General features: G+C 34.9%; 3 protein-coding genes across 4 annotated transcripts; 1 reads left to right on the top strand and 2 right to left on the bottom strand.

Moving 5' to 3' along the window:
- Nucleotides 1–857: 857 nt before the first annotated feature.
- Nucleotides 858–14,538, bottom strand: LOC135140390 (max-binding protein MNT-like). Of its 2 annotated transcripts, none has more exons than XM_064070905.1 (4): nucleotides 13,906–14,538; nucleotides 2,504–2,749; nucleotides 1,800–2,387; nucleotides 858–1,737 (listed from the first exon to the last, which is right to left on the bottom strand). In XM_064070905.1, exons 2-4 carry the CDS (start codon nucleotides 2,738–2,740, stop codon nucleotides 1,510–1,512), a joined length of 1,053 nt encoding a protein of 350 aa, XP_063926975.1. In that variant the 5' UTR covers nucleotides 2,741–2,749; nucleotides 13,906–14,538; the 3' UTR covers nucleotides 858–1,509. The 2 variants fall into 2 exon arrangements, with proteins under 2 accessions (XP_063926975.1, XP_063926976.1); XM_064070906.1 differs by lacking the exon at nucleotides 13,906–14,538 and adding an exon at nucleotides 12,611–13,500.
- Nucleotides 14,539–14,750: 212 nt separating this feature from the next.
- Nucleotides 14,751–22,225, top strand: LOC135140391 (DNA-directed RNA polymerase II subunit RPB9). Its single transcript, XM_064070907.1, has 4 exons — nucleotides 14,751–14,907; nucleotides 14,961–15,089; nucleotides 21,859–21,945; nucleotides 21,996–22,225. The coding sequence occupies exons 1-4, from the start codon at nucleotides 14,843–14,845 to the stop codon at nucleotides 22,096–22,098; spliced, it is 384 nt and encodes a 127-aa protein (XP_063926977.1). The 5' UTR covers nucleotides 14,751–14,842; the 3' UTR covers nucleotides 22,099–22,225.
- LOC135140389 (oocyte zinc finger protein XlCOF6.1-like) lies at nucleotides 22,150–23,626 on the bottom strand. The gene is made up of 2 exons (XM_064070904.1): nucleotides 23,401–23,626; nucleotides 22,150–23,352 (listed from the first exon to the last, which is right to left on the bottom strand). Exons 1-2 carry the CDS (start codon nucleotides 23,515–23,517, stop codon nucleotides 22,150–22,152), a joined length of 1,320 nt encoding a protein of 439 aa, XP_063926974.1. The 5' UTR covers nucleotides 23,518–23,626.
- Between the last annotated feature and the right edge of the window lie 43 nt (nucleotides 23,627–23,669).

The raw sequence follows: 23,669 nt of genomic DNA on the forward strand, positions 1-23,669 counted from the left end.
CCCACCCACCCAATCTCAATTGTGACTATTTTTTTATTCGTCGTGAGCCAAGGGGGCGGAGCTTAACTGCAAAATCTGTATTTCTCTACGAACAAAATGTAGCCCCACCCACCCGCCCTATCTCAATTCTAATGATTTTTTTTTATTCGTCGTAAGCCGAGAGGCGGAGCCTAATTGCAAAATCCATATTTCCTTACACTAATTTCCGATTTAAACGTATTTTAAGTTTCTAAGAATAAAAAAATCATCACAACTGAGATCGGGTGGGTGGGCGGGGTTTCCGTTTATATTTTAGCTTTTTTTCTTGATATACATAATATTCTTTAACCCATGTCCAAAAACATGTTTTTAATTTCTTGTAAAGAAATAAGTATTTTGCAGTTAAGCTCCGCCCTCTTGGTTCACGGCGAATAAAAAAAATCATCACAATTGAGATAGGGCGGGTGGGCGGGCTGACATTTTGCCTTTTTGTTTTAATATGTGTAGACTTCTTTTCACAACAAGAAACTTAAAACATATTTAAAATGGCAAATTTGTAAATGGATCTAATTTCATATCAATTATAATCATCAAAAAGGAAAATTTAATTGAATAATTAAATGCAAAATCCTTATTTCTCTATAAGAAATAAAAAACATGTTTTTGAGTATCGTGACGTGTCAACTAGAAAAATGTCAGGGGATTTTCCTTCAAGTTGGTAACATTGCACACTACCGCAATTTCATTGGTTGAAAAGTTGAAAACCCAACTTCACCATGAACGAAGGCGGATTTACACCCACGAATTTTGAGCGGTCGGTTTGCATCGTTTACACTCGCCCAATTTTTGACAAGTGTCACGTGCCAATGAAAGTCCGGTTCGTTTTAAATAATTTATTACATCAACTTTTTTTTGCGTTTTTGTTATTTGACTGACTTCTGCCTTTGTTGCATCTACAGTACCGTTTACTGTCCTATCGCAGAGACACAACCCTGCTCTGTATTAAACATAGAATAGAGTGAATACAATTTTCGTCTTAACCTTATTTTGTACAGTTTAAAACTAATTATTTACAAATTTCATTCGCAATACACTCACTAGAACCTCGAACATATACGTTTTTCGTTAATGTACAGTACATAATATAAAATAAAAGTAATACATCAAGGCTAGAGATCTAAGAACAGGGCCAGACCCTTGCTGTGGGTGGTCGGAGACTGCGCGTTCCGATTGGCGTGTGTGCGACCTTTTCAGACCTAAAACACCTCCGAAAATGCCGCCCACAAAAAATTGAGTAAAACCGCAATAAAATGACTAGATCCTAGGGCTAAAAACAATCCAAGTCTCGACGGCAAAAATCAATATGGAATGTGAGAAACTCGTTTGACAACGAACGCGGGCGCTCCCACCACCCAAACAAAATTAAAAAATCACCGTAAATAATATAGAAATCACATATTAGTAGAACATCCACGCCAACACTCATACGCTCTATCATACAAGAGGGGCCGTTTCATCCCTTCAAGGCCACTAGCTGGGTCTGCTCACAACCACCACCGGCTTCACCACGTACTGGGCGTTCACCAGCGGAACCACCTTGCCGTTTATTTGCTGCTGAGTAATAAAATGAGTCGATACCAGGGGCGTCAGTTCGGTTAACCCTTTCGGGACGATCAACTTCTGCAAAACCAACCCCTGGGGGACCGAGTAGCCCACGGGCAGCACCGAGAGCGCGGTCGTCTGAACTGGCTGAGTCACCTTCAAAAAACACATTTCAGTTGGCGGAAAACAAAATCCCCCAGACGTAACGTCAAACTCACCTCCTTGATCGTCCCCACTTGCGTCGTCGCGATGGAGATCTGCGTCTTGTTCGGCAGCAGCGGGATCTGGATCCTGTCCCCGTTCTGGCCGCTCACCGCCTCCACCTTGATCTCGTCGCTCGTGATCGTCTGCGAGGCGGTCGTCACCGGCACCACCTCGGGCAGGATTTTCGAAAAGTCCACGTTGTCGTAGTGGGCTTGGATGTCTTTCTTTAGTACGGCGAGCTTCTGCTGGGCGGCGATTTTGTCCCTCGCGAGCCGCTCCATCTCGTGCTCCAGCTCCCGCTCCTTCCGCTTCAGCGACTGGATGCACCTCAAGGCCGAATGGAGGATGCTCAAGTTGGACGTCTTCTTCTCGTCCTGGGTCTGCGGCAGCTGCTTCTTCAGGACGTCGAAGCACTCCTTGAGGTGCGCCCGCCGGTGCTTCTCCAGCTTGTTGTGGACCTCCCTGGTGCCGGCCCGGAACACCATGGGGGGCTGCTTCCGCTTGACCTCGGCGCCGGACTCGTCGATCACGAGGGGGTTCATGATGTCGAAGCTGTTGTGGAGGATGCGGTGGCGGGGCTGGGGGACGGTGCTGGACACCACCTTCACCAATAAAAAATAAAATAAAGAAAAGAGTGGTCATCAGAGATGCTGGTCGCCAATCGCGTGACACAAATTCGGCGCGCTTTTCAAACTGTACCAATCAAAACGGTCCGTACCTGTTGTTGCTCGGCTTGGGGCTGCTTCTTCAAGGTCTCCTGCGCCAGCGTGAGTAAGTTGGGGGCCATGTCGGGGGAGGTGATCAAGACGGCGGGCACGTGCGAGGTTTTTTGCACGGTCTGGCCTTGACTAGGCGACGACTTCGAACTTCCCGCCTCTGCGGCGCGCTGCTGTTGCTCCTTCTGTTCTTGCATTTCCAGAAACTTTGCTGCTTCGATTAGTGTGTTCAAACTCATTTTGGTGAACTGGAACCAGAAATACGGGTTAGGTACTCATGGGGTAAAGGGGCGGTTTATGTACGTGGAAGTGTTTGAGTGACGCGAACACGTGTGTGTGACGTGTGGGCACGTGATCTGTCAAAGGTGGAGTTGGCGGGGAGCGGACGGCATTTTGTGCCGCGCGACGGCGCGAAATTTAAAAATTGGGGCAATCGAAATAGCGCTTTTCCAAATTTTTCTATGTCGATTTTTCAGTTCATCGATATTTCTATTTGATTTTCGAATTTTTAAATGTTTCGATTTTTCAGTATTTTTTGAAATTTTGAAAAATCGAGAAATCGAAAACTTGGAAAATTGAAGAGTCAAAAAATCGTAAAATCTAAAAAATTAAAAATAGAGAAATATCCGAAAACTGAAAATTTGAGAAATCGAAAATTTTTAAAAATCGGAAAATTGAAAAACTTAATCAAGAAATTAAAAAAATTCAAAAATGTCGAAAGATTATTATTAATTATATGTCGATTTTTTAGTTCATCAATATTTCTATTTAATTTTCGAACTTTTATTTTTCATTTTTCCGTATTTTTGATTTTTCAAATTCTTAATTTTTGAGATTTCGGTTGTTTCGATCTTTCGATTGTTCAATTTGTCAATTTATCGATTTTTTATTTTAAATTTCTCAATTCTTTTTTTTTAATTTAAAATTTAATTTGAAAGTTTTCGATTTTTAATGTTTTGATTTCTCAATTTTCAATTTTTCGACTTCTCGACATTTCGAGTTCTCGATGTTGTTTCAGTTTATCAATTGAAGAAAGAATTCATAAAATGAAGAATCCCAAAACTGAGAAATCGAAAACCCGAAAAGTCGAGAAATCGAAAAACTGAAAAATGAAGAAACTGAAAAACCCCAAACCAGAAAGGACGAAAAATTGATAAATCGAAATTTTCAACGACGAAAAGCCTGGAAAATCGAAAAATCGACAAAACCGAGAAATTTTTCAATTTTGGAAATTTTTGATTTTCCGATATCTCGATTTTTTTATTTTTCACTTTTTAGATATTTTCATTTTTCGCTATTTTGCATGGTTTTGGATTTTTGGATTTTTCTATTTTTCAGTTGATTGATTTTTCGAATTCTCAAAATTTCGGTGTTTCGATCTTTTTAATTCCTCGACTTTTGTTAATTATAAATTTCTCAATTACTCAATTTTTCTGATTTGAATTTTTTCAAATTTTCATGAAACTTTTCGATTTTGGGCGAATTCAATTTCTTAATAATCGAAAAATCCCAAAACTGAAACATCGAAAAATTCAAAAATCAAGAAACCGAAAATTCGAAAATTTTAGAAAAAGGAAAATTGACACATCGAAAAATCAATTTTTTTAAATATCGAAAAATCTAAAATCTAAATAAAAACTCGAAAAATCCAAATTTGAAATGTTGCAAAATTGAGAAATCGAAAACTTGAAAAATCGAGAAAACAAGAAATCGACAGATCAAAAAATTGTAAAATCGAAAAATTTAAATGTCGAAAAACTGAAAAATCAAAAATTTAAAATTTTGAATTATTGCTTATCTCAATTTTTCGATTTCGGTTTTTCGATTTTTCAATTTTTCAAACTTCCTGTTTTTTGAAATTCCGGTTTCCCGAATTTTTTCATTTTTTAATTTGAAACTTTTTCATTACCTACTCAATTTTCGATTTTTCGAGTTCTCCACGTTTCGATTTCTCGATGTTTCAATTTTTCAGTTGAAGAATTCACAAATTGAAAAATCCCAAAACTGAGAAATCCAAAACTCGAAAAATTAAAAAATCAAAAATTTAAAAACTCAAAAAATTGAAAAATTCGCAAAATCGAAATTTTGAGAAACCGAAAAATGGAAAATTTTAAAATTGCAAATTCTAAAAATCAAAAAATCCAAACAATTTTTAAAAATCAAAAAACCGGCATGTCAAGAAATTGAAACATCAAAAAATCGTAAAATCGAAAAACGGAGAAATCGAAATTAAAAAAAAATTGAAAAAGCTAAAATTTTAGAAATCGGAAAATTGAAAAAGCGAAAAATTTTATCAATAAATTATAAAAATTCAAAACAGAAATGTCGAAAAATTAGGAAATCGAAATTACGATTTTTCAATTTTTCGGTTCTCCAATTCTTTGATACCTCGATTTTTCAATTCATCAATATTTCTATTCAATTTTCGAATTTTTAGATTTTGAATTTTTCATTTTTTGTTGTTCGATTTCTCGATTTTTCAGTATGTATTTTTGATTTTTCAAATTCTTGATTTTCGAGATTTCGGTTGTTTGGATCTTTCCATTGTTCAGTTTCTCAATTAATCGATTCTGTTTATTTTAACTTTTTTTTTTTTAATTTAAAATTTTGTTAATTTTTTTATTTTAAACTTTTCAATTTTGGGGTATTTTGATTTCTCAAGTTCCAGTTTTTCGACTTCTCGACATTTCGATATCTCGATGTTTCAGTTTTTCACTTGAAGAATTCACAAATTGAAGAATCCCAAAACTGAGAAATCGAAAACTCGAAAAACTGAAAATTCTAAAAATTGAAAAACTGAAAAATCGAAAACTTTTAATCCAAAATCGAACTAAAAAATCGAAAACTCAAGAAAATCGCAAAATTTAAAAACTCGAGAAATTGAAATTTTGAAAAAGCGAAAACTTGAAAATTGAGAATTCTAGAAATTGAAGAGTCAAAAAATTTTTAAAAATCAAAAACCCGAGATGTGAAGAAATAGAAACAAAAAAATCGTAAAAACTGAAAAAAATGAAAAATAGAGCAATCGAAAATTTGATTTTCCTACTTTTAGATTTTGAATTTTTCATTTTTTGTTGTTTCGATTTCTTGATTTTTCGACTTCTTGATTTTCGAGATGACAGTTTCTCAATTTATCGATTTTTTTTTTATTTTAAATTTCTCATTATTTTATTTTGTTTTATTTAAAACTTTTCAATTTTTCAATTTGAACTTGTCGATTTTGGGCTATTTCGATTTTTCGACTTTTCGATGTTTCAGTTTATTAATTGAAAAATTCATACATTGAAAAATCCCAAAATTCAAACATCGAAAAATTGACAAATCGGGAAATCGAAAATTCGAAAAATTTTAAATTTCAAAAATTAAAAAACTGAAAAATCGAAAAATTTTAAAATCGAACAATTGGTAAATCGAAAAATAAAAAAATCTCAAACTTGAAATGTTGAAGAAATTTAAATTCAAAAATCGAAGTCAAAAATTTTTTTTAAATCGAGAAATAGAGAAATGTGGAACTACTGAAAAACCGAAAACTCAAAATCCGAAAAGTGGAAAAAATCTAAAATTTAAAAATTAGAAAAATTCAAATGCCGAAAAATTGAGAAATCGAAAAAACGAGATGTCAAGAAACAAAAATTCGTAAAATCGAAAAACTAAAAAATCGAAAAACTCGATCAAGAATTTAAAAAATTTCAACACAGAAATGAAAAAATCGGGAAATCGAAACATCGAAAAATCGACAAAACCGAGAAATCGAAACAGCGATTTTCCGATTTTTCAGTGCTTTGATATTTCCATTTCTCGATTTTTAGACTTTTTGGTTTAGATTTTTCAAATTTTCGATTTTTCAAATTCTTGATTTATCGATTTTTTTTTCTTTTAAATTTCTTAATTTTTAATTTTTTTTATTTGAAACTTGATTTTGGGCTATTTCGACTCACCGATGTTTCATTTTTTGAGTACAAGAATTCATAAATTGAAGAATCCCAAAACTGAGAAAACGAAAATTCAAAAATTGAAAAAAATAAAAATCGAAAAATTTTTAAATCAAACAATTAAACTGAAAAAACAAAATCCGAAAAGTCAAAAATTTGAGTATTCGGAACATCGAAAAATCTAAAATCTAAAAACTCAAAATGTTGAAGAATTGAAAAATCGAGAAATCAAAAAATTGAAGTCACAAAATTTTTGAAAATTGAAAGTCGAGACGTGAAGTCGAAAAATTGAAATTTCAAAATTTAAAATTTTGAAAAATAGAGAACCAGCGAAAAAAAGAAAAATCGAAAAGTCGAGAAATCGAAAAATCTTAAAAAAAAAATGGAAAAATTAAACGATTGAAGGATCGAAAAATTGAGAATTCAAAATTACAAAAATCTAAAGTTTCAAAATAAAATCGGAAAATCGAAAAACTGAAAAATGAAGAAATTGAAAAACAAAGTTGATTGATTTTTCGAATCCTCGATTATCGTGATTTTGGTGTTTCGATCTTGTGATTATTCAATTTCTCGATTTATTTTAAATTTTCATGAAACTTCGAATTTGGGCTAATTTGATCCCATAATTTTTCGACTTTTCAACAGTTCGATTTCTCGACTTTTGGTTTTTCAATTAAAAAATCCATAAACCGAAAAATTCCAGAACTGAACCATCGAAAAATTGAAAAATCAAGAAACCATAAAACTCGAAAATAAAAAAAACGCAAAATTGAGACACCTAAAAATCAAATACTGATTTTAAAAACCGAAAAATCAAAATCCGAAAAATCGGGCAATCGAAATACCAAAAAACTCGTAAAATCTAAAATTTAAAATTTCGAAAAATCCAAAACTGAAAAATTTGTAAAAATATAAAAAAAGTCGAAAAATCAGAAATCTAAAAACCGAAGTCAAAAAATATTTAAAAATGGAAACATTTAAATATCAAGAAATTGAAAAATCAATAGTTTAAAATTTCGAAAAATAAATACATTTTTCAATTTTTTGATTTTTCAATTTTTTTAATTGTCATTTTTTCGAATTTTCAGTTTTTTTATTTTTCTAATTCTCGATTTATTGACACTTTGGCGTTTTTCTCATTTTTTTAAATTTCGAATTAATCAATTTTTCAATTTGAAACTTTTCGATTTTTCGAATTTGGGCTATTTCGATTTTTCTACTTCTCGATGTTTTGATGTCTCAATTTCTCGACGTTTCAGTTTTTCAATTGACGAATCCATAAATTGAAAAATCCCAAAACTGAGAAATCCAAAACTCGAAATTTTGAAAAACCGAGAAATCGAAAAATTGTAAAATTGAGAATTCTAAAAATCAAAAATGTCAATTTTTAAAAATCAAAAAATCGAAATTAAAAAAAAATGAAAAAGCTAAATTTTTAGAAATCGGAAAATTGAAAAAGCGAAAAACTTAATCAATAAATTAAAAATTTCAAAACAGAAATGTCGAAAAATTAGGAAATCGAAACATCAAAAAATCGACAAAATCGAGAAATCGAAATTACGGTTTTTCAATTTTTCAGTATTTTTGAGTTTTCAAATTCTTGATTTTCGAGATTTCGGTTGTTTCGATCTCTCGTTTGTTCAGTTTCTCAATTTATCGACTTTTTTTTATTTTTAATTTCTCAATTTTTTATTTTGTTTTGTTTAAAACTTTCCAATTTTTCAATTTGGACTTTTCGATTTTGGGCTATTTTTCGATGTTTCAGTTTATTAATTGAAAAATTCATACATTGAAATATCGAAAAATCGAGAAATCGAAAATTCGAAAAATTTAAAATTTCAAAAGTTGAAAAACTGAAAAAATTTAAAATCAGACAATTGCAAAAGCGATAAATAAAAAAAAATCGCAAACTTGAAATGTCGAAAAATTGGGAAATTCAAATTTAAAAATCGAAGTCAAAAATCTTTTTAAATTCGAAAAATCGAGATGTCAAGGAATCGAAACATCAAAAATTCGAAAAATCTAAAATTTAAAAATTAAAAAAAATTAAATGCCGAAAAATTGAGAAATCGAAAAACTCAATCAAGAATTTAAAAAATTTCCAAATAGAAATGGAAAAATCGGGAAATCGAAACATAGAAAAATCGACAAAACCGAGAAATCGAAAAATTGAAGTCACAAAATTTTTTAAAATTGAAAGCCGAGCTGCAAGATATGGAAACATCCTGAGGCCGAAAAATTGAAATTTCGAAAATTTAAAATTTTGAAAAATTGAAAAATAAAGAAAATCGAAAAGACGAGAAATCGAAAAATCTTCAAAAAATTGAAAAATTAAACGATTGAAGGATGGAAAAATTGAGAATTCAAAATTACAAAAATCAAAAATTTAAAAATAAAATTGGAAAATCGAAAAACTGAAAAATGAAGAAATTGAAAAACAAAGTTGATTGCTTTTTCGAATTCTCGATTATCGTTTCGATCTTTCGATTATTCAATTTCTCGATTTTTTTTAATTTTAAATTTCTCAATTACTCAATTTTTCTGATTTAAATTTTTTCCAATTTTCATGAAACTTTTCGATTTTGGGCGAATTCGATTTCTTAATTTTTCGATTTCTCGATGTTTCAGTTTTCACTTAAAGAATCTATAAATCGAAAAATCCCAAAACTGAAACAACGAAAAATTGAGACATCGAAAAATCAAATATTTTAAAAACCAAAAATCAAAATCCGAAAAGTCGAGTAATCGAAATATCAAAAAATCGAAAAATCTAAAAATTCAAAACTCGAAAAATCCAAAATTGAAATGATGCAAAACTGAGAAATCGAAAAAATTAAATATCGAAAAACTCAAAAATCAAAAATTTAAAATTTTCAATTATTGCGTATCTCAATTTTTCGGTTTTTCAATTTTTTAATTTGAAACTTTTCCATTACCTACTCAACTTTTGATTTTTCGACTTCTCCACGTCGATTTCTCGATGTTTCAATTATTCAATTTAAAAATTCATAAATTGAAAAATCCCAAAACTGAGAAATCCAAAACTTGAAAAACTGAAAAATCGAAAAATTAACAAATCAAAAATTTTGAAAAATCTAGAAATCGAGAACTTGTAAAATTGAGAATTCTAAAAATCAAAAAATCGTAAAATCGAAAAACTAAAAAATCGAGAAATCGAAATTTAAAAAAAAAATGAAAAATCTAAAATTTTAGAAATCGGAAAATTGAAGAAGCGAAAAACTTGATCAAGAAATTAAAAAATTCAATACAGAAATGTCCAAAAATTAGGATATCGAAACATCGAAAAATCGACAAAACCATCGAAATTACGATTTTTCAATTTATCGGTTCTTCAATTCTTTGATACCTCGATTTTTCAATTCATCAATATTTCTATTCAATTTTGGAATTTTTATATTTTGAATTTTTCGTTTTTTATTCGATTTCCCGATTTTTTAACTTCGAGATTTCGATTGTTTGGATCTTTCCATTGTTCAGTTTCTCAATTGATCGATTTTATTTATTTTAAATTTCTTAATTCTTTATTTTTTCAATTCTAAATTTTTCAATTTTTTAATTTGAAACTTTTCGATTTTGGGGTATTTTGATTTCTCAAGTATCAGTTTTTCGACTTCTCGACATTTCGATTTCTCGATGTTTCAGTTTTTCACTTGAAGTATTCACAAATTGAAGAATACCAAAACTGAGAATTCGAAAACTCGAAAAACTGAAAATTCTAAAAATTGAAAAACTGAAAAATCGAAAACTTTTAATTTAAAATCGAACTGAAAAATGGCAAATTTAAAAACTCGAAAAATTGAAATTTTGAAAAATCAAAAACTCGAGATGTGAAGAAATAGAAACGAAAATGAAAAACAGAGAAATCGAAAATTTGATTTTCCAACTTTTAGATTTTGAATTTTTCATTTTTTGTTTCGATTTCTTGATTTTTCGACTTCTCGGTTTTAGATTTTTCAGTTTTTCGATTTTTCAAATTCTTGATTTTCGAGATTTCGGTTGTTTCGATCTTTCGATTGTTCAGTTTCTCAATTTATCGATTTTTTTTTATTTCAAATTTCTCAATTTTTTATTTTGTCTTATTTAAAACTTTTCAATTTTTCAATTTGGACTTTTCGATTTTGGGCTATTTTGATTTCTGAATTTTTCGATTTTTCGATGTTTCAGTTTATTAATTAAAAGATTCATACATTGAAATATCGAAAATTGACAAATCGAGAAATCGAAAATTCGAAAAATTTAAAATTTCAAAAGTTGAAAAACTGAAAAAATTTAAAATCGAACAATTGCAAAATCGATAAATAAAAAAATTCGCAAACTTGAAATGTTGAAAAATTGAGAAATTCAAATTTAAAAATCGAAGTCAAAAATCTTTTTAATCGAATCGAAAAATCGAGATGTCAAGAAATCGAAACATCAAAAATCCGAAAAATCTAAAATTAAAAAATTTTAAAAATTAAAATGCCGAAAAATTGAGAAATCGAAAAACTCAATCAAAAATTTAAAAAAATTCCAAACAGAAATGAAAAAATCGAGAAATCGAAACAGCGATTTTCCGATTCTTGTTTCAAATTTCTCAATTTTTTATTTTTTTTATATCTCAAACTTTGATTTTGGGCTATTTCGATTCACCGATTTTTGATTTCTCGACTTCTCGACATTTCGATTTCTCGATGTTTCATTTTTTCAGTAGAATTCATAAATTGAAGAATCCCAAAACTGAGAAATCGAAAACTCTAAAAATTGAAAAAATGAAAAATCTAAAAATTTTAAAATCAAACAATTGAAAAATTGAAAAATCAAAATCCGAGAAGCCAAAAAATTGAGTAACCGGAACATCAAAAAATCTCAAATCTAAAAATTCGAAATGAAGAATTGAAAAATCGAGAAATCAAAAAATTGAAGTCACAAAATTTTTGAAAATTAAAAGCCGAGATGTGAAGTCGAAAAATTGAAATTTCAAAAATTTAAAATTTTGAAAAATTGAAAATTTAAACGATTGAAGGATCGAAAAATTGAGAAAAATGTAGAAATTGAAAAACAAAGTTGATTGATTTTTCAAGTTCTCGATTATCGAGATTTCGGTGTTTCGGTCTTTCGATTATTCAATTTCTTGAATTTTTTTATTTTAAATTTCTCAATTGTTCAATTTTTTTAATTGTCGTGAAACTTCGAATTTGGGTTAATTCGACTCCATAATTTTTCGGCTTCTCAACAGTTCGATTTCCCGACTTTTCAGTTTTTCAATTAAAGAACCCATAAACCGAGAAATCCCAAAACTGGACCATCGAAAAATTGAAAAATCAAGAAACCAAAAACTCGAAAATTAAAAAAAAAACGGAAAATCAAACATTTTAAAAACCGAAAAATCAAAATCCGAAATTTTTTGATTTCTAAAATTTTTTAATTGTCATTTTTTCGAAATTTCAGTTTTTTAATTTTTCTAAGCCTCGATTTATCGAGATTTCAGCGTTTTTCTTTTTTTTTAAATTTCGAATTAATCAATTTTTCAATTTGAAACTTTTCGATTTTTCGAATTTAGGCTATTTCGAATTTTCTACTTCTCGATCTTTTGATGTCTCAATTTGTCGACGTTTCAGTTTTTCAATTGACGAATCCATAAATTGAAAAATCCAAAAACTGAGACTTCGAAAAATTAAAAAAATCTCAATACTCAAATATCGAAAATTGTTATATCTGTCATAACTTTGATTTTTTTTCAAAATATCGACGTCTAGGCTAATAAATCCAACATAGATTCATAAACTACAAATTCAAGAGTATGTTTTTTGTATGTATGTATTAACATTGTACATATAAAATTGTAAGATAACGTCATCAATTCCTGGAGAGGGATGGCATGAACGGATCAATTTTCATTAACGATTCGCCCTGATTCTGATAACCTTAAAACGTTTGCAAGATTCCAAAGCATTCGATTTTGCAATTTCAAAGTTAAATTGGACAATGTTACATAATTTTTTTCCAAAAACCTGGATGTTCATAAACCATACATGGAGAAGTACGTTACTTTATAAAATTTAATTAATCTCTACTATTGTAAAACTTGTAGATGACGTAATTCCATTGTTGGTGGGAATAAGCAGACAAATTTTGGTTAGCGTTTTACCTTCTACATGCTATTCCTAACATACGTACAGAATTTGACAACAATCGGTCCAGTATTTCTTCGTACTGTAGAGGTCAAGAAGCGTCGAGAAAACATGAAAGCAGCTAGTCGTCCGATTGACTCGATTACGATACTTTATTAACTTATGCTTGAGAAGTAAAAAATGTCTCTTTTTTTTGACAGTTTAGAATTTGGTCGCAAATATACGTTAAAGAATTTACTATTCATTATCCTTGTGTACTGCATTCCATTCCGGGTCACTTGTTAAAGTACCTTGTGACTTTATTTAACAAGTTTAAAAAGTGACATCTAGTAGCACCCTGACACTATTTTGTCGGTCTGCGCAACAGCGCCCTCTGTGCCCTCGACTATACGTTAATGAATTTTCTTATTTAAAATATGTAGAATATCGGCTCTCTGATAACTTTGAATGCAAGTGTCATCGAATCCGGACATGTTCGCACGTGAACTGCGCTCCTTTGTGGTTGCGCCCCACCGAAAAAGCCAGATGTAGGTCGCGCATGAATTATTTATGTCTCCGTCGCACACGTTGCAAATTTATAGCCCCTCTTTGTCAACAAGCGTGAAAATTTTCTCCGTCGTCTCCATTGTGTTTTCGCTCGGCTCAAACGTCATTTCCTCCGGCGTTGCCGGCTCGTCGCGATAAAAAAAACCACACACACAAAGTAAATATTTCCATCGAGTGACAGCTGACACATTAAAATACCGTCGTCATGCCAACGACTTGTTTATCCCACGTCCTATCTCCGTCCCAACGCCAACCCGATCTCCCTCGAAAAAAGCGCTCCCTCGTGCCCGTTCGGGCGTCGTCGTCGCGCACCGTCACTTGTTTTGGTATGCGTGTTGCACGCACGACGCACGCCTGTAGCCTAGGCTGACCTAGACCAATACGCCCCTCAAAATCAAGAGCTCGCTGCTCCACGTGGCATGCGGCGCTGCGGCGTTGCCACGCCGCCCCCGCGCGCCCCGTTCTCGCGCCGCCGTCGCCGCCGCCGCGCTCGCACGCTCTCGTGGCGGCGCGGGCGGCCGGCCGGCGGCGGCGGCCCGCTCCCCGGCGAAATTCGAGCGAGGACGGGGCGGCGCCGGGGCGAGGCGCGCCGGACGTGGCAACGCCGCGCAACGTGTCTGCACGGGATCAGGCAGGCCATGGAAGCCCTCGCCGCCGCCGCCGCCGCTCCTGGACGGAGGCGCCGCGCGGGGGGGGGCGCCAGCCAATGGCAGCGACGCACATGCTCACGTCACGCGGCGGCCCGGACAATGCCCCGGCCGGCGGCGGCGCCCCGGCCGCCGCCCCCGCACTCACCTGGACGGGCACCCCTGGGGGCAGCTGCTGGCTGTCGTCGGCCTCGCACTGGTGTCGCAGGACGCACTGCACTAGAGCCACATCACGTGCGGGGCTGTATCGACCAATGGGAGTGCGCGTGATTCGACCGTTGCCTGGACGGCGGCGGCGGCGGCGGCGCGGCGGTGGCGCTCCTGGGGGCGACCGTGGGGGCTGGGGACGCGAGCTCGCCGACGTGACCGAAACTGGGGGAAGAAAGAAGTTATCTGGCGTGCCGTGGCCGGGGGTGGGGATGGAGGCCGCGTGCCCACAGCTTGTGTGGTGCGCAGAAGGTTGCGCGCTTCGGCGGCAGCGTACGTGAAAGGCGCGCGGCGTTGCCGGCTGCCGCCGCAGACGGGCCGGCCGGGGGCGGCGGCGAGCGCTGCGCGGCGCACATGTGGCAACAACGCGGATACGAGCGCCACGGCGCACGCGCACGAGCTCTCTTTCTAACGGACTGGAAAACAACAGGCGGAATTAACGACTGGAAACGCGCTACGCCCAAGATTAATTAATGACGGGGTGATGGAGAGATCGGCACCTCGACGGGGTGACTGCCTGATTACGGAAAGGGGCGGCGCGAGAGATAACCTTGACACTGATGACAGGTGCGAAGTGGCACCGCCGCAATGACTAATTCTCGATATGACCTGTTTTTCGGTCATCACGTGTTTAATTGATGCAGAAGTGACGAGCGAATTTATTTCTGATAGGAAAGTGCGCATAACCTCGATGGACGGTTACACAACGTCTGGCGAATTTGAATCGCCGATTTCGTAAAGTTGGCAGCGTGCTAGAAACGTCAAAAACGTCAACGTCAAGTGTCAACTTAGGACGCCATTTGTTTTGTTCGCGTTCGTTCACAACAATCTCCCAGGATTAACTTCAGGGTTTAGGGCGAAACTGCAACGAAAAGAAAATGTCGAGGTACGATTCTCACAGCGAAGGCCCGGGGTTCGTGGGTATAAGGTTTTGCCAGGAGTGGTGAGTGAAAAATTCGCCTCGCACAACATAACCTCAACATGTTTTTGTCGTAGCAACAACATGTTGTACCCCAAGGAGGACAAGGAAAACAAGATCCTGTTGTATGCGTGTCGCAACTGCGACTACAAACAGCACGCGGACTCCAAGTGCATCTACGTCAATAAAATTATGCACGAAATTGAGTAAGTACTTTTGGATCAGATGTGGTCAGAAATTATTAGCACGTTGATAACTGTGTTGCCATACCACAGGATTTAGAAAGTTTAGCATGACCAACTAAAATCTGAACATTCATTGGGTAACTAGCGCCATCTTGTCATGCATTTTGAATAATTTTGATATTGTTAAAAATTGATTAACAAATCAACCCAACGCGATCTTGAGATAAATTGAAATTTTTGATTATATTTTGAAAAATTTCAAGGACGAACTGACAGCTGGTGAAAATATTGTTCTATATTTTTTCCTTGTTAAGTTTTCTGGTTTAATCAGTATCTTTTTTTTCAATTACATATATTTTCTTTGACAAAATCTGAATCTATTATTTCATCATTGAAATTCATAAGATAATGGCGATAAAAAGAGACGAGAAATAGAATTTCGGAGAGGACCGTCACAAAGAATTTTGAAAAGTTTCACGTTTGCTGAGAAATCGTTGGTTACAATTGTTAATACTATAAAATCACAAGATAATTTTTTTCCTTTTTTATGAAAAAATTATATTAATGTAGTGTAGATGTATTATACTACGAACTGCAGCTTTTCTCATGTTCTAAGCCCCTAAAAATAGTACAATCAACCAAAAAAATGTGACATAAATATCGTAAAAAAAGCACCATTGCGTTCTGTTTTTTCCTCTTGTGTTAAACATAATAGAATCGCTTGAGAATCCTCACAGTGAGAAAGTAACGTATTTTGAAAGCCCCCGTCATATTAAATATTTGTCAATAGTACAATTTATTTAAATAATAATGTCTTAATTAAAATCAAAATATACCATATATTAATTCAAAATACGTCGTACGGTTTTGATTTTTTTTCTAAAAATCTTGGCATTTTATAAGATAAGACGGATTTTGGCACTTTCGATATTTTCGACCATTTTTCAACCAGAAGTCATTTTCGGCTTCGTTTCTTCAAAAATTTCTACCGTTATTTCAAAATCGCTCGGTATAAAATTTTTATAGATAAAAAGGAAATTGTTGTCACTTTTTGTTTCGCAAAATACAATTATTTCAAGAATGTACTTTGTAGTTTTCATAGATATTTTCACAGAAATGTTTAAAATTTATTTATTTGAGACAATAGAAAAGTTAGGATTGGCGCTTTGTTTTTACGTTTTTTCACATCCGAGATTCTGTTATTAGTTGCCACTCCCACTCGGCAGAAGAACATAATTAGCCCCGCCCACCCACCCTGCCCACTTTTTCCAATTAAATGAAATGAAAAATCCTATACTGAACAGAAATAAAATTAATCGTTAGAATGAGAAGAGGAGGTGGGGGTGGGCAGGGCTAGTATTTGATAAAATAGTACTGATTTGGCAGTTTTGACCTTTTCGACCATTTTTTTAACCATTTTCGAAAATTAGCGAAAGACATTTTCTTGTAGATTTCGATATTCAGAAGTCATTTTCGACTTCGTTTCTTCCAAGATTTCTATTGTTTTTCCAAAATCGCCAATTGAAACATAGCAACATAATTAGCCCCGCCCACCCACCCGTCTCTATTTTAGTGATTGATGAAATGAATGATCTTATACTGAACAGAATAAAATTAGTCGTTAGAATAAAAAGAGGGGTGGGTGGGCGGGCGGGGGTATATTTGAAATTGAAACATCGAAAAATCGACCAAACCATCGAAATTACGATTTTTCAATTTTTCGGTTCTTCAATTCTTTGATACCTTGATTTTAGAAGTTGAATTTTTCATTTTTTGTTGTTTCGATTTCCCGATTTTTCGATTTCTCGGTTTTAGATTTTTCAAATTCTTGATTTTCGAGATTTCGGTTTGGATCTTTCCATTGTTCAGTTTCTCAATTGATCGATTTTGTTTATTTTAACATTTTTTTTAATTTAAAATTTTTCAGTTTTTTAATTTGAAACTTTTCGATTTTGGGGTATTTTGATTTCTCAAGTTTCAGTTTTTCACTTGAAGAATTCACAAATTCAAGCATCCCAAAACTGAGAAATCGAAAACTCGAAAAAATCGCAAATTTAAAAACTCGAGAAATTGAAATTTTGAAAAATCGAAAACCTGTAAAATTGAGAATTCTGAAAATTGAAGATTCAAAAAAATTTTTAAAAATCAAAAATCCGAGATGCGAAGAAATCGAAACAACAAAAAAATCGTAAAATCCAAACATAAAAAAAAACAGAAATATAATTAGTCATTAGAATAAGAAGAGGGGTGGGTGGGCGGGGCTATATTTGATAAGATAAAACTGATTTTGACGACTTTGGCATTTTCGACCATTTTTTAACCATTTCCGAAAACATTTTTTTGTACATTTCGACATCCAAAAGTCGTTTTCGGCGTCGTTCCTTTGGAAATTTCTACCGTTTTTCCAAAATCGCCAATTGAAATACATATTGCAATTTTCACAGTTCCGTCAAAATCGCTCGGTATAAAATTTTTGTAATAATAAAAAGGGAAATTATTAATAATTTTTGTTTTACAAAAAACAATAGTTGTAAGAGTGTACTTTGTGGTTTTCATATATTCACAGAAATGTTTAAAATTAGTTTATTTGAGACAATAAAAAAGTCATAACAGGTCAGATCACGTTAGGTCAAGTCAGGTCGGGTGCATAAAATAAGTAATAAATTTTATAACTAATAATATAACAAAAATTAGCCCCGCCCACCCACCCTGTCTCCTTTTCAATGGCTGATTTTATCCAATTTGAATGAAAGTAGTGATCTTATAAACAGAAATAAAATTAGTCGTTAGAATGAGACGAGGGGGTGGGTGGGAGGGGCTAATATTTACGAAGATACGACTGATTTTGGCACTTTTGACATATTCGACTAAAAAAAAGTTGGGATTGGCGCTTTTTTTACTTTTTCACATTCTAGATTCTATTAGTTTCCACTCTCGATCGACAGAAGAACATAATTAGCCCCGCCCACCCACCCGGCCTCCATTTCGGTGATTAGTTTTATCCGCTCTGAATAGATGGAATGATCTTATACTGAACAGAAATAAAATTAGTCGTTAAAATGAGAGAAGAGAGGGTGGGTGGGCGGGGCTAATATTTACTAAGATAAGACAGATTTTGGCAGATGACATATCCTACAAGAAAATAGGGGGTGGGTGGGCGGGGCTAGTATTTGACAAGATAAGACTGATTTTGGGATTTTTGACATATTCGACCAAAAAAAAGTCACGATTAGCGCTTTTTTTACTGTTTTTACATCCTAGATTATATTAGTTGCCCCTCCTAATTGACAGAAGAACCAAATTAGCCCCGCCCACTCACGCTGTCTCCATTTCGGTGATTGGTTTTATCCGCTCTGAATGGATGGAATGATATTATACTGAACAGAAATAAAATTAGTCGTTAGAATGAGAAGTGGGGGTGGGTGGGTGGGGCTAATTGCTAAGATAAGACAGATTTTGGCAGATGACAATCCTACAAGATAATAGAGGGTGGGTGGGCGGGGTAGCATTTGATAAGATAAAACTGATTTTGGCAGTTTTGACATATTTTTCAACTATTTTCGAAAATTAGTTGAATACATTTTCTTGTAGATTTAGATATCCAGAAGTTTTTCCAAAATCACGAATTGAATGTAGCAATTTTTACAGTTCTGTCAAAACATCTCGGTATAAAAATTTGTAGATGAAGGAAATTTTTATTAAATTTTGTTTTACAAAATACAATTGTTTTAAGAGTGTACTTTGTGGCTTTTATAGGTATTTTCACAGAAATGTTTAAAATTTGTTTATTTGAGACAATAGAGAAGTTAGAATAGGTCAGGTCAAGTCAGGTCAGGTGTATGAAATACATTTTATAGCAAATAATTTTACAAAAAAAAGTTACGATTAGCGCCATTTTTTGACTTTTTCACATCCCAGATTCTATTAGTTTCAAGTCTCACTCGACATAAGAACATAATTAGTCGTTAGAATGAGAAGAGGGTGGGTGGGCGGGGCTAGTATTTGACAAAATAAGACTGATTTTGGGATTTTTTACATATTCGTTCACAAAACAATGTCACTATTAGCGCTTTTTTTACTGTTTTTACATCCTAGATTCTATTATTTGCCCCTCCTACTTGACAGAAGAACAAAATTAGCCCCGCCCACCCACCCTGTCTCCATTTCGGTGATTGGTTTTATCCGCTCTGTATGGATGGAATGATATTATACTGAACAGAAATAAAATTAGTCGTAAAATGAGAAGTTGGGGTGGTTGGGTGGGGCTAATATTTGGCAAGATAAGACAGATTTTGGCAGATGACAATCCTACAAGAAAATAGAGGGTGGGTGGGCGGGGCTAGTATTTGACAAGATAAGACTGATTTTGGGATTTTTGACATATTCGACTAAAAAAAAAGTCACGATTAGCGTTTTTTTTACTGTTTTTACATCCTAGATTTTATTATTTGTCCCTCCTACTTGACAGACGAACAAAATTAGCCCCGCCTACCCACCCTGTCTCCATTTCGGTGATTGCTTTTATCCGCCCTGAATAGATGGAATGATCTTATACTAAACAGAAATACAATTAGTCGTTAGAACGAGAAAAGGGGGTGGGCGGGCGGGGCTAATAATTGCTAAAATAGACTGATTTTGGCACTTTTGACACATTCGACCAAAAAAAGTTAGGATCAATGTTTTTTTTTACTTTTTCCACATCCTAGATTCTATTAGTATCCACTCCCACTCGACAGAAGAACATAATTAGCCCCGCCCACCCACCCGGCCTCTATTTCGGTGATTGGTTTTATGCGCTCTCAATGGAATGATCTTATACTGAACAGAAATAAAATTAGTCGTTAGAATGAGAAGAGGGGGTGGGTGGGTGGTTGGGGCTAATATTTGCCAAGATAAGACAGATTGTGGTAGATGACATATGCTGCAAGAAAATAGAGGGCGGGTGGGCGGGGCTAGCATTTGATAAGATAAGACTGATTTTGGCAGTTTTGACATATTTTTTAACTATTTTCGAAAATTAGTTGAATACATTTTCTTGTATATTTCAATATCCAGAAGTTTTTCCAAAATCACCAATTGAAATGTAGCAATTTTTACAGTTCTGTCAAAATATCTCGGTATAAAAATTTTGTAGACGAAGGAAATTTTTATTAATTTTTGTTTTACAAAATACAATTGTTTTAAGAGTGTATTTTGTGGCTTTATTTTGTGGTATTTTCACAAAAATGTTTAAAATTTGTTTATTTGAGACAATAGAGAAGTTAGAATAGGTCAGGTCAGGTGTATGAAGTAAATTTTATAGCAAATAATTTAACAAAAAAAGTTACGATTAGCGCTATTTTTTGACTTTTTCACATCCCAGAATCTATTAGTTTCAACTCTCACTCGACAGAAGAACATAACTAGTCGTTAGAATGAAAAGAGGGTGGGTGGGCGGGGCTAGTATTTGATAAGATAAGACTGATTTTTGGATTTTCAACATATTTGTTCACAAAAAAGTCACGATTAGCGCTTTTTTTTACTTTTTTCCACATCCTGGATTCTATTAATTGCCACTCCCACTTGACAAAAGAACATAATTAGCCCCACCCACCCACCCTTCCTCTATTTCGGTGATTGGTTTTATCCGCTCTGAATGGATGGAATTATCTTATATTGAACAGAAATCAAATTAGCCGTTATAATGAGGACAGGGGGTGGGTGAGTAAGGCTAATATTTTCTAAGATAAGACAAATTTTAGCAGATGACATATCTTATAAGAAAATAGAGGGTGGGTGGGCGGGGCTAGTATTTGACAAGATAAGACTGATTTTTGGATTTTTGACATATTCGTTCACAAAAAATGTCACGATTAGCGTTTTTTTTACTTTATTCAGATCCTAGATTCTATTAGTTGTCCCTCCTACTTGACAGAAGAACAAAATTAGCCCCGCCCACCCACCCTGTCTCCATTTCGGTGATTGGTTTTATCCGCTCTGAATGGATGGAATGATCTTATACTGAACAGAAATAAAATTAGTCGTTAGAATGAGAGTGGGGGTGGGTGGGTGGGGCTAATATTTGCCAAGATAAAATCGATTTTGGCAGATGACATATCCTACAAGAAAATAGAGGGTGGGTGGGCGGGGCTAGCATTTGATAAGATAAGACTGATTTTGGCAGTTTTGACATATTTTTCAACTATTTTGGAAAATCAGTTAAATACATTTTCTTGTATATTTCAATATCCAGAAGTCTTTCCAAAGTCACCAATTGAAATGTAGCAATTTTTACAGGTCTGGCAAAATATCTCGGTATAAAAATTTGTAGATGAAGGAAATTTTTATTAATTTTTGTTTTACAAAATACAATTGTTTTAAGAGTGTATTTTGTGGTATTTTCACAAAAATGTTTAAAATTTGTTTATTTGAGACAATAGAGAAGTTAGAATACGTCAGGTCAAGTGTATGAAATAAATTTTATACCAAATAATTTAACAAAAAAAGTTACGATTAGCGCTATTTTTTGACTTTTTCACATCCCAGATTCAATTAGTTTCAACTCTCACTCGACAGATGAAAATAATTAGTCGTTAGAATGAGAAGAGGGTGGGTGGGGGGGGTTAGTTCTTGCTAGAATAAGACTGATTTTGGCAGATCACAATCCTTCCAAGAAAATAGAGGGTGGGTGGGCGGGCCTCTATTTTTTTTTTACATAATTCGGTACACAGCAGATATGTCTAATTTAATATTTAGAAATGCAAATAAAGCCTACCTATTTGAACATAATTTACGTAATGTGTACTTACAGTGAACTGACCCACATCGTCGCTGACGTCATCTCAGATCCTACTCTTCCCCGTACGGAAGACCATCATTGCCCTGAGTGCAACCACAGGTAAATTCGTGCTCCGTTGTAACCTTTTCTATTATTTTTTTAATTTTCAGAGAGGCGGTCTTCTTCCAAGCCCAGACCCGTCGCGCTGAGGAAGAAATGAGGTTATATTACGTGTGCACAAACCCAATGTGCGCCCATCGCTGGACTGAGTAATCTCAAGAATAAACTAACTCTAGGTTTGATAATTTTATTAACCTAGTTGTTTTAAAACACATTATGGGCAGTCTTCAAGTGCTGTTTAATGTATGACTTATCAATAAAACACTTATCACAAGCGGGACACCCGAATGGTCTTTCTCCAGTGTGTGACCTAATGTGCTTTTGTAACTTATTGTTCGCAAAGTAGCTCTTAGGACAAATGCTACAAAAGTACTTTTTCACTCTTTCTGGAACCTTGGCCTCCCCGATCCCGTGCACTTTCACCATGTGAATGTCCAAGCTTTTCTGGTACTTGTAGCCTTGGAGGCACAAATTGCACTTGAAAGTTTTTGCGATTGAGTGGCTCTCGATGTGTCTTTTTAACACCGACTTATTAATACATTTCCTATCACATAAATGGCACAAGAAGTTCCTCTCGCCCGTGTGGGTCTTAGTATGAGTGTCCAGGTTCGTCTTCAGCGGAAACCTCCTCTGACAAAAACTACACTCATACTTCCACTGAGACCGGTCCTGGTGAACACAAATCTTATGTTTATGTAAATCTGAAGACGTATTGAACGCTTTTGAGCAAATTTGGCACTTATAGGCGCGCTTATTAGCGTGTATTTTCTCGTGGTGGTACAAATCACTCGCCGTGATGTACCCCTTTCCGCAGAACGAACAAATGTGCTTCCTCTCCCCGGAATGGTAGCGCTTGTGGGCGTTCAAATACACGTGCGACGCGAACTTGCGCTCGCACAACTCGCACTGAAACTTCTTCTCCGTGCAGTGCACGTTCTTCATGTGGCGCTTCAACAAATACTTGTTACTGAACGAAGCCCCACAGACGTCACAAATGTTATAGGGCTTGCTCTCCTGCACTTTAGCTTGTCGTTTCCCGCAAATCACCTTGTGTCTTTTGAGGGCGCTCTCCGACGATAGCGCTTTCCCACACTGGTCGCACGTGGGGCTCACTTTGTGCTTTTTCTTCGTGTGTTCGTTCTGAATGTGCGCTTCAAGGACACTTTTTGACTTGAATTTGGCCTCGCAGTGGTAGCAGACGTAGTGCTGATCGGGCGCCCCCGACTTGTCGTCGTCGCTGTCGCTGCGGCAGCACGGGTCTGAGTAGTCCCAAGGGTCAGGGTTGGGGGGCTTGGAGTCTTCGTGTTTGCGGGCCAAGTACGACTGAATGCACATATCGCGGAAAGCACACACGGTGTCCAGTTGCTGCAGGCACGGGAAGCAAATCTGCGAATCGATTTTCCACTCCTACAAAAAAAGTCAACATAACCTCACATTTTCGGGGCGACAATTTACCACTTCGGGGACGCATCGCTGCAGTTTTATGATAATACGGACGTCGGTTTCGTCGAGCTCGCTCAGGATTTTGGTGTTTTCGTCAAGGTTTAGGCAAATTATGCACAGATTTGACATGGTGTTTGTAAACAATGATGAGAAGAGTGACAGCAAGGGGTGCCAACCGACTTTTTTAAATCACGCTATTTTCAAAATTTGAGCATTTATTTACACAATTCGACTGTTTGATTGTTTAATAGTCGTTGTTTTACGAATTTCCGGCTAAATTG

Source organism: Zophobas morio, unplaced genomic scaffold, assembly GCF_036711695.1.
Source record: "Zophobas morio isolate AGI-343-1 ecotype UQ-CSIRO unplaced genomic scaffold, CSIRO_AGI_Zmor_V1 ptg000040l, whole genome shotgun sequence".
NCBI lineage: Eukaryota > Metazoa > Arthropoda > Insecta > Coleoptera > Tenebrionidae > Zophobas > Zophobas morio.